General features: G+C 27.0%; 1 protein-coding gene across 1 annotated transcript; it reads right to left on the reverse strand.

The window, feature by feature from the left end:
• Positions 1-7834: 7834 nt before the first annotated feature.
• On the reverse strand, positions 7835-13368 carry LOC130677499 (polyadenylate-binding protein-interacting protein 2). The gene is made up of 4 exons (XM_057484268.1): positions 13207-13368; positions 12369-12556; positions 10761-10949; positions 7835-8542 (listed from the first exon to the last, which is right to left on the reverse strand). Exons 2-4 carry the CDS (start codon positions 12537-12539, stop codon positions 8453-8455), a joined length of 450 nt encoding a protein of 149 aa, XP_057340251.1. The 5' UTR covers positions 12540-12556; positions 13207-13368; the 3' UTR covers positions 7835-8452.
• Positions 13369-14097: the final 729 nt, after the last annotated feature.

Below are 14097 nucleotides of genomic sequence, written 5' to 3' on the forward strand. Positions count from 1 at the left end.
AGATTTTATATAAATTTATAGCTATTGCATTTGTTCTCATGGTGAAATTTCCATATAATTTGATTGTTTGTCAAATGTCGTAGTTATTGCTTACATAAAAACTGTATTTGTATTAACACGCAACAGTTTTACTTATATTTCTTTAATTTCAATACTTAACTTACGATAGTTTTCCGAATTAGAAAATAAAATTACTGGAAAATAAATTTATGGATTTTGGCTATTAAATATATGTCATTATTTATAACTTTATTTTATTTAACAATTTTAAGTATTTTTATACATTGGGTTATAATTTATTTCAAATTTTATTTCTCATACAATCAAAGTAAACAGCTGTGTAAAAATAGATTACATAGATAATTTACTCATAATCACTCAATATGATGCTACTGATTATATTGACGGTTAATGAAATACAATTAACGATTATAAATACAGCTCAAATAAAAATAATAGAGATAATTGTACTGGTGATTTCACAGTTAATTATGAATAAAGATTAAGAAAAATTATCTATTTGCTATTCTGAGTAATTTATCACTTTACAATAGTCTTACCGAAATGTTAATTTGTTCAATATTTAATATCTTGATGTTTATATATTCGATAAATCGTCAAACAATAAAAATAATTAGTTTCAACCTGTACAAAAGTGATCTGTCGATTGTAGATATAGTAATTAATAATAAAAATTAATAAAAAAATTTGTTGATTCTACATACAAAATTTGTCAATCAATCCTATAATTTACAGTTAATTAGTTTAAACTTGTTATAAATAGTTCAGTCTTTAATATGACCCATCAATTTTAAATTGTAATGATTATTTTTTTCTTCCCCAAATTATTCGACACCAGTATATTAAACATAACTTACAAATAATAGTAATTAGCTGGATCTTGATGATGTACTTGAATGAATTCAGCCCAACTGATCCTCTCTAAGCTTCTGCTTACGATTTAGACGGTGCAGATTTTTTGTTTTGAGATTTAGAAGACGCTTCATCAGTTTTTCCATCTTTTTCTTTTTCTTCTTTTGCGTCGAAGTCCGTAACAGTTATGCTGGGTATCAAATTATCACTACGGTTTGATGATTCATTTATTCGATTGATAGTAGATAATATAGTTGGAATTATTACTGTTTTAAATGAGCCCTTGGTAGGTCGAATTACAGTACTTGCGGATGGCTGCGAACGAGTTTCCTCAGGAACGCCAGGAGCTTTTGGGTTTTTAATTCATATCTTGTGTGAAGAAATTTCATCACTGGCGAGAGCCAGTCCAGTCATTTCATACAAATGACGCATAATCTTGGAAAGCTTTTCGGGACCTACTTGACCCACACTAACAGAGTATTGTCCTTTTTCCCTCGGATTATTTGAAGCCGCGTTTTCATTATCTTTTTTATGTGCAACTTGTCCTGACGTGCCAGGAACCTCCCCGACACTTGGTCTCGATGGACCATCAGCTCCACTTTGGCTGTCACTGTCATTATCCGTAATATCGTCTACGCTGTCCAAGTATTCTCGAATATGGAGATATTCTAAGACAGAATCTAATTCATGTTCAGTCATTATTTTGTCTTGCGCTGCAGCACATAGAAATTTAACTATTTTTGCAGAGTTCGCACTATCATTCATGTAACGAGTTCTTCTCAGAAACTCTCCTACAATTTTCTCCCAAACTCGCCAAGCGCAAACGGGTGACTCGTCAGATTTTTTCAATATTTTACAAAAGTTTATCCACAGCTCATTTTTATCTTTAGGACTCAAGGTTATTAATTCATTAATGTACTGTTCGTAAGAATATTGAATAGGGCAACCAATGTCAATTGCACTGATAAATTCGTCAATCGTTATTGTACACAGAAAAAACAGTTAACTTGAATCAAGGAAAATATTCTTGATTCAAGAAATTTTTTTTTACCTATTCGGAAAACAAAAATTTACTTGCCCCAAGTAAACAATTATCTTCAAATTTTTATCTTGAATCAAAATTTTTTTTCTCACGTCAACATATTTTTATGCTTAAATCAAAAAATTTTCACTTGTTTCAAGAGTTTACATTTCTTAAAATAAGAGATATTTTTTTTGGAGCAAGATAAATTATTTTTTTGTAGCAATATTGCATTTTTTGGTTAAAGAAAATAAAATTTCTCGGAACAAGTACTATTCTTTTTACGCAAGTATTTTTGTATTCTCCGACCAAGAAAACAAAAGTTGCTTAAGCCAAGAGAAAAAATTTCTTGGGAGAAAAGATCGATATGGAAAGGGGAAAGTCACCGGTGCTAGACAGCAGCAGTGGGAGTAGTTCGGTGCTCGCCACGAGATCGCGCCTACGACATGTAGTGTCCCTGGTAAGACATTTATTTCAGAAGTGTTATATTCCAAATTTCATTACAATTTTGTTCGGGTTCTCTTCTGTCATTTGACAGAATTACAAGCACCCTTTTGAATTGGACTAAAGTATATCCTATAATACATCATGATTCATGACTTTAATATTTAATATTCATTTTTCTCTTCACTGTCTTAATTTATCGTATACTTTGGATTCATCTGGAAGTCTATTGTTTCCGTCGGCCAACTCTGGTTGGGATATTGTGTCTTCACTACGGGAAGGAAAACTCGGAATACCCGGTGAATTTTCGTGACTTATGTCATTTTGTTGAAAAGCCAGCATACTTGTAAAGAATTCCTCTAAATCCGTCAGTTCCTTTTCATCCAAGTCCATAAACTTTCTAAATTTTGTATGCATTTTCGGGATGCGAGTTTTCTAGACGGATTTGCATCTAGTTTTCTTGACGGATTTGCATTTCGCAACGTTGTTATATATTCATTGATGTCGCGACCGGAGGAAATAACCGATAATTGCTGGCAAACATCGTCACGATCGATGACCCATCGTGGGGATCCGTTATCAGTGCCGGCCGGTCTTGATGGGTTTGGTGTAAGCCGAATAATTTTATCATTATTACCCAACAATGATAAAATTCAAATTATTAATTTCGCGAGGTGATTTTTCTGTTAAAATAAGTGGAAACTTGTTTTTGTATCTGAACTGTGGAAAATATTTATAACAAAAGCACAATAATGGAAAAGGTAATTACATCTCTTTTAATCAACATCCTTTTTTGTGAACAAGATTTTTGTGTTCATTTGTTTTTTAAAATTTCGATTGGTTTTTGTTTTACAAACAAAATACGATCACTGTATTTTATTCGGCGTCTTGGATTTTACCAACTAACTGAACGTTATTATTGCGCAATTTAATTTACTTTTTTAAACGTCTTAAAAAACCAATTGTAATTTTAATTATAAAAGTATTGTTGTAATAATTATGGTGTTTAGGCGTAAAATTCGCGCAGAAAATTCAAAAAATTTCGATGGATCTACATATAATATCCATTCATCCGCTGGGCCTAACTGCTTGTATGTATATGATATTATAATAAATTTTCTTAAAAAAAAAATAATCATTTTGTAATTAAAAGTAAGTTAAATTTTTTTTTTTTATTTAAATAGCATTTTCATTTTTATCTCTCTCGCAGCAATAATTTTTTGTTTATATTGTAGGTACGTTAGATGCAATCAAAGGTCTAATAAAAATAGCCCTGGTTACGGATGTCCTGGACGTGGAAAACTGACAGTTTTCCCTGATGGGAGGGAGGAGATCGTCGTTTCGAAAGTCCACAGGCAAGAATGTCCACGTGAAGAGCACGTTTTACCTATTCACGCATTTAAAGTGGACATAAAAAATCGCGCAAAGACGATGCCACTTTCAAGTACTTTATCAGCAGAATACGACTCGCTCATTTCAAGGTAAGTTATCGACACAACCCTTGATCTCCATCCACAAAAGCTCCCATAGAATCCACTCAAATGGATTAAAAACCGCATAGAAGCCAATAGACGTATTGATTCCATGCGATTTCTGACTACTTTGAATAGATTCTATGTGAACTTTTGTATAAGAATAGTGTCCTTATATTTTAACTTATTGTTAGTCGTCATACACCTTAATTTATATCTTATATTTAAATTTTTTTCCGCTTAAAAAAAAACAATAGATTCCCATAATTCTATGTTTAAGGTCTATACTTGACTGTAGTACTATCTCATTAAACTCATTCATTTTCATAAAACCTCTATGAAAATTTATGAGAATCTATTTGACGTTATGAAAGTTTTTAAAGAGAGTTATGAATGGTTTTTTTTTCTTTATCAACAGGCACTCTTTAGCTGCGACATTAGTCCCTTACCCCTCTGTAAGAAGTCAGATGGGTCGGGATTTTCGAAAAAATTTGCCAAATAATGTTGTAAGCTTTTTAGCATACAAACATTTTATGATGTCACCGCAAGCCCAACCACATCTTCGATACCAAATCGAAAATAAAAAATCTGTCTATCGGTTGACCCTGCGGGCCAGCCCCAAAACTTCCCGCTGTTTTCGAGCTCCTTGAGCTCGAAAACTTTGTCGTGAATACATTTTCGATCTCTTCGAGTTTCAATTGTTTGTTATTTTTTACAGGTGTTGATGAAGAAGGGATCGGAGAAATCGAATTTAATAAACCGACGCAGTACACATTAGATTTTGGAAAATTAAAAGAGTTAATGTGAAATTAAAAACGGAAGTTTATATATATGTATTTCCTGTATATGTATATTTATGTATATATTTATATATCTATGCATTTTTAATTAAGGGAGTGAATGAATGAAAAATAACTTTCACGATATATTAATCACTCATCATAAACTTGATTGTTTAACTTAACTTAAGAAAAAAAAAAGTTTACTTCTAGAAAAATCTTACACTGAAATTATATTTTGTCATTTAAATTATATTACTATGCGTATCTTCATTTTTTTTTTATTAGAAATTAAATAGAAAAAATAATAAAATATTTTTATTTAAAATGAAGATACATTTGCGTTACTTGTTTTTAATGTATGACAAGTAAAATATATATATATATTTTATGATTTTTGGTTGTTTCTATTCGAAATTTTACGAAATGATTGTCTAAATCATTTTGTTTCACTGAAAAAATAGAATAATAAATAAATATATCAATAAGACGGCTGAGGCAGCCGTTCGGCACGCGCGTGGCTCGGGTGATCACCGAAGTTAAGTAGCATCGAGCATGATTCACATGAACAACCTAGAAAGAAGGAGAAAAGAACGAGAAGCTGAACAAAAGCAACGTCATACTGTGCCAACTACGCCAGGAAGAATATAAGTAAAAACATTAACTGTATATTTGTATATATGTACATAGTCACATCCTTTTATTTTTATTTAATTATTTATTAAGTTAGCTGTAAGCATGAATATATGAGTGGTTTTTATACAAACATTTTTTTTCTTACATTCAATAACATAAAAGAGAACCAGACTAGAGAAATATATCTAATGCAAATACCGAACTAATAATAAGAATAAACACAAATGACAAAAATTGATAAAGTACGAGATGCTGATAACACCAGCCTGATACTTTCCAAAAATACGAATGTATAAGAATATTATGGTTTTATGTTTTTTGTTTATTTTATCCAATTATGTATGACTGTTTTTCCTAAATAAATAAACATTCTTAAAAAAAAAAAAAAAAAGCATCGAGCATGATCACAACTTGGCTGGGTGACCGTTTAGCCACGCGTCGGGTTCGAACGAAGGTCTCTGATCGTTAGGCGCGGGATGAAGATCCAGTGGTCGGTAAAATGGGAATTTTATCGATCATTGGAGCTTCACCCAAACCGAAACTGTACTGGCTTGGTTTTCTCTGTGGTTTTCCTAGCCACTGCACCTCCATTGCACAAGGGAGCTTGTAGGGCATCACCGTAATGATGCAGTACAGTATAAGCACAAGTCGGGCCACAGTCGCACAATAAGGAAGCAGTTTGCGATTTGAAGGCAAAAATGTAAAAAGATACTCCTGTATTCTATACATTGAAATAAACAAAAAAAAAAAATAATTAAATATATCAATAACACATAAATACTATTTTATCATATTCAAACCTTATATATATATATAAATATAATATATATTATATATACATTTATAATTTTCTGTCGATCAAATCTTTTCTATAATTTCAATAATCATAGAATATTTATTATCATATAATTAGGTTAATGAATAATTTTTTTTTTTTAAACTAAGCATTAAATTATTCAATATTATTAATATTGGATTAAAATAGAATCATAAAATTTTATCATTATTGGGTAATTTGAATGGTGCAAATTGCCTAATGGAGCTAATTGGTGTAATATCTGATTGGGTAATTTGAATGGTCCAAATTGCCCAAAGTATTATAGATCTATCGCTAAGTATATCTAGTGTTGGGTAATTTGAATAGTGCAAATTGTCCAAAATATTGTAGATCTATCGCTAAGTATATCTAATGTTAGGTAATTTGAAGTGATCATATTGCCCAATTATTTTTATTTTAAATTCAAATAATTTCCCGGTAGCGGGAATGAGTTCGCATGATAAAACAGAATTCCTGTTTTGCTTTGACGCTAGTGATACCAACCCATTTTAGTTTTGGGCAATATGCACACTGGGTAATTTGCGCCATACCCTTTTCATATTTCTCTTTAAATTAAAAGGATAGGATAATTTTAGATAGGAAAAATAATTAAAAAATATATTGCTTTTTAAATAATTATTTAATATTTTTTTTTTCTTTTTTTTATACCTAAGCTATTGTTAAATACTAGGTAAAAAAAACAATAAGAGTGATAATAATCACAAATGCTCATTTACCAATACAAATAGAGTTACAATGCGGCGTATGTTTATAAAATATTTGAATTTAAAGAAATCATTAAACCATGCATGCAAACCCTAAACCTTAAACTTTATAAATGTAATTAATTTTTTTTCCTCGGTAATTATTTAGTTTACTTATTTCTGGTCACAAATTTATTTGAACTATATTTCTTATAGACTTTAATGTATATCTAATAAGTAATTAATTTATGATAATAAATATATTTCAAAAGTTATCATAATTTTTTTTTAATTCGCAATATAAATTATTTATAAAATAAAAAATAAATCACAATTATTTAAAAATAATATTTTTGAAAATTTTCCACAATTAATTTTTATTAATTCTCACATCTACGATTGAGAAAAAAATTAATTATCACCAAAAATAATCAGCTAAATAATTACGAAATTTTTTAAAAATATTCAAATAGTTTCTAAATACATTTTAGTTTATACATTAGATAATATTTTAAAGATAAAACTAAATTTAGCTTTGCAATAAATTTATAAATTTTTTAATGTTTGCATAAATTTTCAAAATTTTAAATTCAGAAATTCAATAATTTATCATCGCATTAAAAGTTATAATAAAAATATAAATGTATATAATTAAACGATGTATTTAAAAATGAATTTATCATTTTTATGATTAGACACCAGGATTAAAAAAAAAAAAAAAACAATACATCGATTATTTATAAACGTTACAATAAAAACAAAGACTTTATACAATGTAATAGTACATTTACATGCTAAATATTTAGATTTTATTTGACAATTGTAATAAATTTTTTTAAAATTTGCTTACTGTCTTTACTCTTTTTTTTCTTATCAATAAATTTGTTATTTATACAATTTAAAACAGATTATAATAATAAAAATACATTAGACGGAAGACTACATCAATTTGAATTTAAAAAATATATTTTAATCTTTAAAACAAAGTAATAATTTAAATAATTACTTTTTAAACTCTAATGTGAACATTTTAATTAATAAATGAGGTCTCGCAGCCCTCGCAAGCTATGAGATCTGATAAAAAAAAAATAAATCATTATTTAAAATAATGAATTGCTTCATTGCCTATCAAACAAAACTTTAAAACAAATAAATTTTAAAATAAAATTTTTTCTTGTTATTGATATTGATTGAGTGCATATTTATCTTCCAATATAATAATTATCTTTAAGTACATTAATAAAAGATTTATTGATTATTGTTTAATATAATTGTAATTTTATATACTTTTTTTTGTTTTTTGTTGTAAGTTTTATTTTTTATATTTTTTTGTCCTTTTTATTTATCATTACTGATTAGTAATTAATATAGAAGCAAATAATAATTTCATATGCCGCGAACTACATGATAAAGGCGATAATGTAACGCCAAAGAATAAAAAATCCGGAATTAAAATACGCCTGTGGTCGTCATTGGAGGGCTGATAGCAATTAAATAATTTTATTATTATTATTTTTATTATTATTCATTGTACTTTATTGCGTGTTTATGTATATATATATTATGAGCTTATATATTTTTCCTTTTGTTTCTATCAAGATTTATTTGTGTATCCAATAATCAATTCGTCATAATCATTCCTTATATGCCCATTTATTTAAATTAGCTCACTAAATAACACGCGTTATTCAAAATAAATTTACGTTTTATGATGATTCACTTGTTACTTCCGTTGTACTTACAGCTGTTACTTTATAAGAAGGAATAAATTCTTCTGCATCTGGATTCAAAGTACTCTGTAAATATAAACAAATAATTACTTTTAGTAAATTTACTAAAGTAAATGGCCCAGTTTAGTTATTTTATACATCAATTTCTATTGAGTTTAATGATTACTAAAAATAAATGAATGTTTCGTCGTTCAGTTCATGTCTAAATAAAAGATATAAATAATTTTTTTTCATCAGGAAATAGCGATTACGTGCCATCATGTTCTCATTTTCACATTTTCGAATGGCAAAGGTATATTCTGTGAGTAAGTAGTCTTTATAACAGAGAACGAACCCATAATACAGCCAGTATATTTTTTTATCATATAGTAAGTAGATAAAAATAAAATGTATGGTTTAAAAAATAAAAAATAGTACGTGATTCACAAATCGGAGTTTTATTTTAATTTAGTATAAATATGTTCATTCTTTTTGCCAGTTAAAGGGTTAAACAAAAGTTAATTGAAATAGTTATTTTTAATATTACACACCACGGAGGAAAGTTAGGACGTCCCAGCTCGCCTTCGGCTTGGATAGGCACGGAGTTTAAAAAAAGTCACTCCGCGTACGGAATAAGTAGGGAGTTTCTTTTCAGTGGAGTAATTTTGGAGTGATGTGGATTTTATTTTGATCCGTGTTCAGTTCGATTAGGAGTTTTAATGTTAAAGTAAACTCCCCTTCGGAGTAAATTTCACTCCGAGGGGATTAAGTAATCTGCGTTTACTTCGAAAATTTTTTACAGTGTATCATTATTACTATTAATCGAAATGAACATAAATAATAACATTAATTATCAATTGATTGTTATCTATGTTATTCAAAGAATATGAGAAATTGTGTGGTAGCAATATCTATATTATCAAATTAATCAATGTGAATTAATCTTGGTAACGTTGGAACGATCTTAACTTGAATTGGTGTCTTTTCATAGCCTTAGATATTTTTATGCGATAATCAACTCGATATCTTAAGTTTTCTGAATAATTATATATATATTTTAATTTTGCAGCTAAGATGGTTATTGGTTTTTTTTTTTTTTTTTTTTTTTTAATTCAATATTTGCCCAGCGTTAGATTGGTTACACTTTTTTTTTTTTTTTAATTTTTATTATTATTTTATCAAAAATAATTTTCACAACATAATAAATTGAAGTTTTAATTAATAGAAAGTTAAAACTTAAAATCATAAAATAGTAAAAATTATTTCTAATAAATCAATAATTATAATAACTGAAATAAAAAAGAAATTCAAAAATTGGTGTATGATAAATCTAACATCTGATTTTCCGAAATCACTAGTACTAAAATTTGAAATATTTTAGAAAAAAAAATTATGAGACCTAATATACATTCTTGATTATCATTGAGAATATATATTCTTGTCTCAAGAAAAATGTTTCAGCAATAGTATTTTTTTCTCTCTGTGTATTTTAAAAATAGCATTTAATTATAAATTATCATTTTTAGAAGTCAAAATTCGAAAATGACTCAGAGTGAACTACCTGCTAATTACTGTACTAGTTATAATCCCTTATATCTAAATAATCAATTTTTATTTATTTAACTTCCAACATTCTCATGCATATTTAATTATATTTGCATACTTAAATGATATGAACGTAAATTATTCAATAGTTTACTCTAATTAATATTACTAAGACTAAAAGTTAAGATATAAAGTTAGTCATTAAAAATTTCCTATAATAAAGTGCAATAGTGGTTGCTGTATATCATGGTAACGTTCATTTAATTATTTTAATTTTCAACTTAAAAAAAAAATTTTTAAAAGGTCAAAAGTTGAGCCACGGTCAGTTACTGGGTCATCTTAATAAATATATGAGATAATTATACCTACAAAAATCTAATTAGAAAAAAATTTAATTTCTAAATTTTTGGTCCTGATTTAAAATACTTGAGTCAATTTTTAAAAAAATTTGAACTACTTGAAAAATTTCTACTATCGTAATTAATTTTCTAAAGACTTATGCTTCTATATCTTTTGAACTATCAACTGTATGATATTTTTAATAAGAACTAAAGTTGTAGATAATAAAATTTCCTTTCCAATTAGGCTTTAAAATGTATATTTAACTCATACATTCTCAGAGCTATTGTCAATTAAAGTATTATCATTGTTTTTCAAGCATTTTATTTTAATCAGCAAACTAAAAATAAGCCAATTGAGATAACTAATCAGTAATAAAATAAATTTATGAATAATAAATGATTGAAATATATAAATTTACCGATTTCGCAAGATCATTGTGGACTCGAAGGCTACTTAATTGCTGGCATAATTCGTTACCACTGATAGCTTCCGTTGTAACATCGCACCAATTTGATGATAGCTGATTTCTTTGATGCTGTCTTTCTTCTTCCAACATCGCTTCTAGACATTCTTCCATTAGTTCTTCTTCTTCTAACTGTTCCATTACCTACAAATGCATTATTAAATTACGAATTTTTTTTTTTATCAATTTTCTTTAGCTTACAATTTATGTAAACCACAAGTACTGCGATCAGTCTCTACTATTTTATCGATTTATAATAAAGATTTTATGTATTATATATACAGACATAATTAAGAAAAAATCTGGATTGCCTTGTAAAGAAAATCATTTTATTATAAATTATTACATTACACTACAACTTTTATTGCTACAAATTTATTTTTAAACCGCGATAACTGTAAGTTGAAAGTTAATGCTTTTATTACATGTTATAATAATAAATATTTTATTTTATAGTTTAATATAAAACAAATAAATTATTTCTTTTATAAAAAGTAATTTTAATTATTTTAAATAAATTACCGGTTCAAAATAGACTAACTACTATGATAAGATTAATAACTGATCCTCAAGTTAACGAACAATTAGCAACATTAGGATTTTTTTTTCACCGCTAATTAAAAAAAAAATAGAAAATTTTAAAAACTATAAGTGCAAGTATTTAAAAATTTTTTTTTCATAATTTATCGTTTTAAAAAAATTTTAAAATTATTAGACGGCTAAATTCAGTGTCACATTAATAATACAGTTTATAGATTAAATTGATTGATTCTATTTGTACTGAGTACATAAATAATAGAACAAGTACCCTAGTAACACGGGTTTGAGCAAGATTCTGGAGTAAGTATCTTGAACAAGACCCCTCGCTGTTAGTGCCTTTTCCTACGTATGTGTCTTTCGCAAGATTGTTTATCAAGAAATTTATGCCAAGATTTGTGTATGTCTCACGGTATCCTACTCAAGAATATTAAAGATATCTTGAACACGGTGCAACGAAAAGTGTCTGACGCATTTCTTGCACCAGTAACTTACAGTGTGTAATTACACATGACTTGCTCAAGATCTGCTCAAAGCTCAAGGTCAATTTCAACTCTTGAGCAGATCTTGAGCAAGCCGTGTGCAACTATAGTCTTCCTCCAGAATTGAGTTATAATCTGGCACGAATTTCTTGTGCAAGGCTTACATTAGGCTCGCAATTTAAATCTGGTCACAGGTATCTGCAGCAAGACACATACGTAGAAAGACACTAGCACCTATCGATCTTGAGAGCAGACTCGCTCAAGAATTTAAAAAGATTATTATATGGGTAATTGACATTTAAGAGAGTAGCTTTTAAAAGTTTATTAAAAATATATATTTTTTTAAGCCTACAAATTATAAATTTTTTAGTGTAAAAAAAAATTGTTCCATTTTTAAAAGTAAAAACTAATAAAAATTTTATTATTTTACTTTTATTCAATTAAAATGAATTAAATGTTTTATAGCCCAAATGCTTAAATTATCTTAAAAAAAAATAAAAAGTATTTTTTATAAAAATGATAAATTAATAAATATTTATAATACCTGTTTATCAAACTCTTCTTCATTTTCCATCCACATATACTCTGCAAAATCACCATTTTCACCAGCTGGCGGATCTATTTCTTGTTCAACAGTATCGAAATAAGAAATAACACCACTTTCATGTCCATAATATCCGTTACCGGAGCCACTATTTGGAATCTTCATCTTCATACCGCAGACTTGAGTAACTAAAAGTATAAAAAATCCTCAATAAATAAATAACATTATCAATAATTATCTCTTTTAAATACTAATTAAATCACGTATCAAACAATAAACGTGATTACATTGACAATGTGATTTTATTATTATATTTTACTGATGATTTTTAAAAAAGAAAGCAAGGTCAGTATTTTAAAACACAGCCTTGGTGTCATTGTAACCGAGTCACCTTGAGAAAACTAAAAAAAAAAGCATAAAATCATCACAATAATTATTTTTAAAATTTAAATAAATGAAATTATGGCATGTAAATAAAAATTGTTTACTCTGAATTTATTATCATATTCTCTAATTACGTATATCATTTAATATCCATCTCACTTACTCTCATTACCTTAAATTTAGTCGTTTAAATTATTTTAAAAATTGATAATTTAAATATAAATACTTATAATTTACATAAAATATTTAAAAAAAAAACAACCTATTTGTGTACTGACGTAAAACTAAAATTTACTTATGATATTTCATTTCTTTTTTTAATTATTGCGTTATTGTTTTGTCAACGATTTACATCTACATTAAAATTTGACGCTTCTTTATTATCTTTACCAATACAATAATAAAAGAATAATTAACATAATAATAGATATAGTAATAAATTAATTTTACTTACAATAGATAAAACTATAAAAATATTTTAAACGCAATTATTAGCAATAAATTAATGCTATTTAATGGCCTGTTAAAACAGCTAGACAATTTTTATTTTTTCGTTGACGTATCTGCTTTTTACTTAACTTGTACTTTGTGTGTATGTCTTTATTGTAAGTGATTATTTTTTTTTATTCATTAATCAGTGATACCACCTGTCAATTTTATTTTTTATTGGCTCTTTGTTTATTAAAATTAATTACTAATTTAAATAATGAACTTTTAAATTTTAATTATTATTCATTTTTTTTTCTAGCTGAAGATTTAATTACACCTAAATATTATGTAATTATAATTTTTTTTGTAATTAATGATTAAGTTTTAATTTTACAATTTGACTTGAGCCGTGTGATGAAAACAGCGGGAGTTTTTAAAACTTTTTAATTGAGAACAAGAAATCCGCGTGAAAATTTATAAATTCATGATCATTCACTCGAGTGTGAATGTAGCAGACATCAGATAAGTTTAAAATTTTTTAAAAATGGACATTTTAAAAATTTTGAAATTAATAAGTGCATTTTTTATAAACATCATCTTTTAAAATTATTTACTCTATTTATTTATAATTTTCAATTTGTCTGATGTCTGCTACATCCACACTCATATAAATTTCAAAATATATTTTGTTTTTAATTATTATTTTATATTCTTACAGATTTTAGTGCAAAACTAGCAGCCGCTATGGAAATTACTTAATTTGTTTCGAATTAAATTATTTATTGAACCATTTACTCCTTGATTGTTACAAACGAAATTTAAGAAAGAAAACTTGACGCAATGATAAAAAAAAGTGTTTACATATTTTGTTATTTTTCCATTCATTCTTTTTGAGTTTCTTGTTATTCATATATGT

Source organism: Microplitis mediator, chromosome 11 (assembly GCF_029852145.1).
Source record: "Microplitis mediator isolate UGA2020A chromosome 11, iyMicMedi2.1, whole genome shotgun sequence".
NCBI classification, from domain to species: domain Eukaryota; kingdom Metazoa; phylum Arthropoda; class Insecta; order Hymenoptera; family Braconidae; genus Microplitis; species Microplitis mediator.

Excerpts from the sequence above, each read along its gene's own strand:
- LOC130677499 (XM_057484268.1), bottom strand. The coding sequence starts at position 12,539 with ATGAAGATGAAGATTCCAAATAGTGGCTCCGGTAACGGATATTATGGA. Across the intron at positions 10,950-12,368 it reads AAGAAGAGTTTGATAAACAG|GTAATGGAACAGTTAGAAGA; the intron begins GTATTATAAATA and ends ATGCATTTGTAG. Across the intron at positions 8,543-10,760 it reads ACAATGATCTTGCGAAATCG|AGTACTTTGAATCCAGATGC; the intron begins GTAAATTTATAT and ends TTATATTTACAG.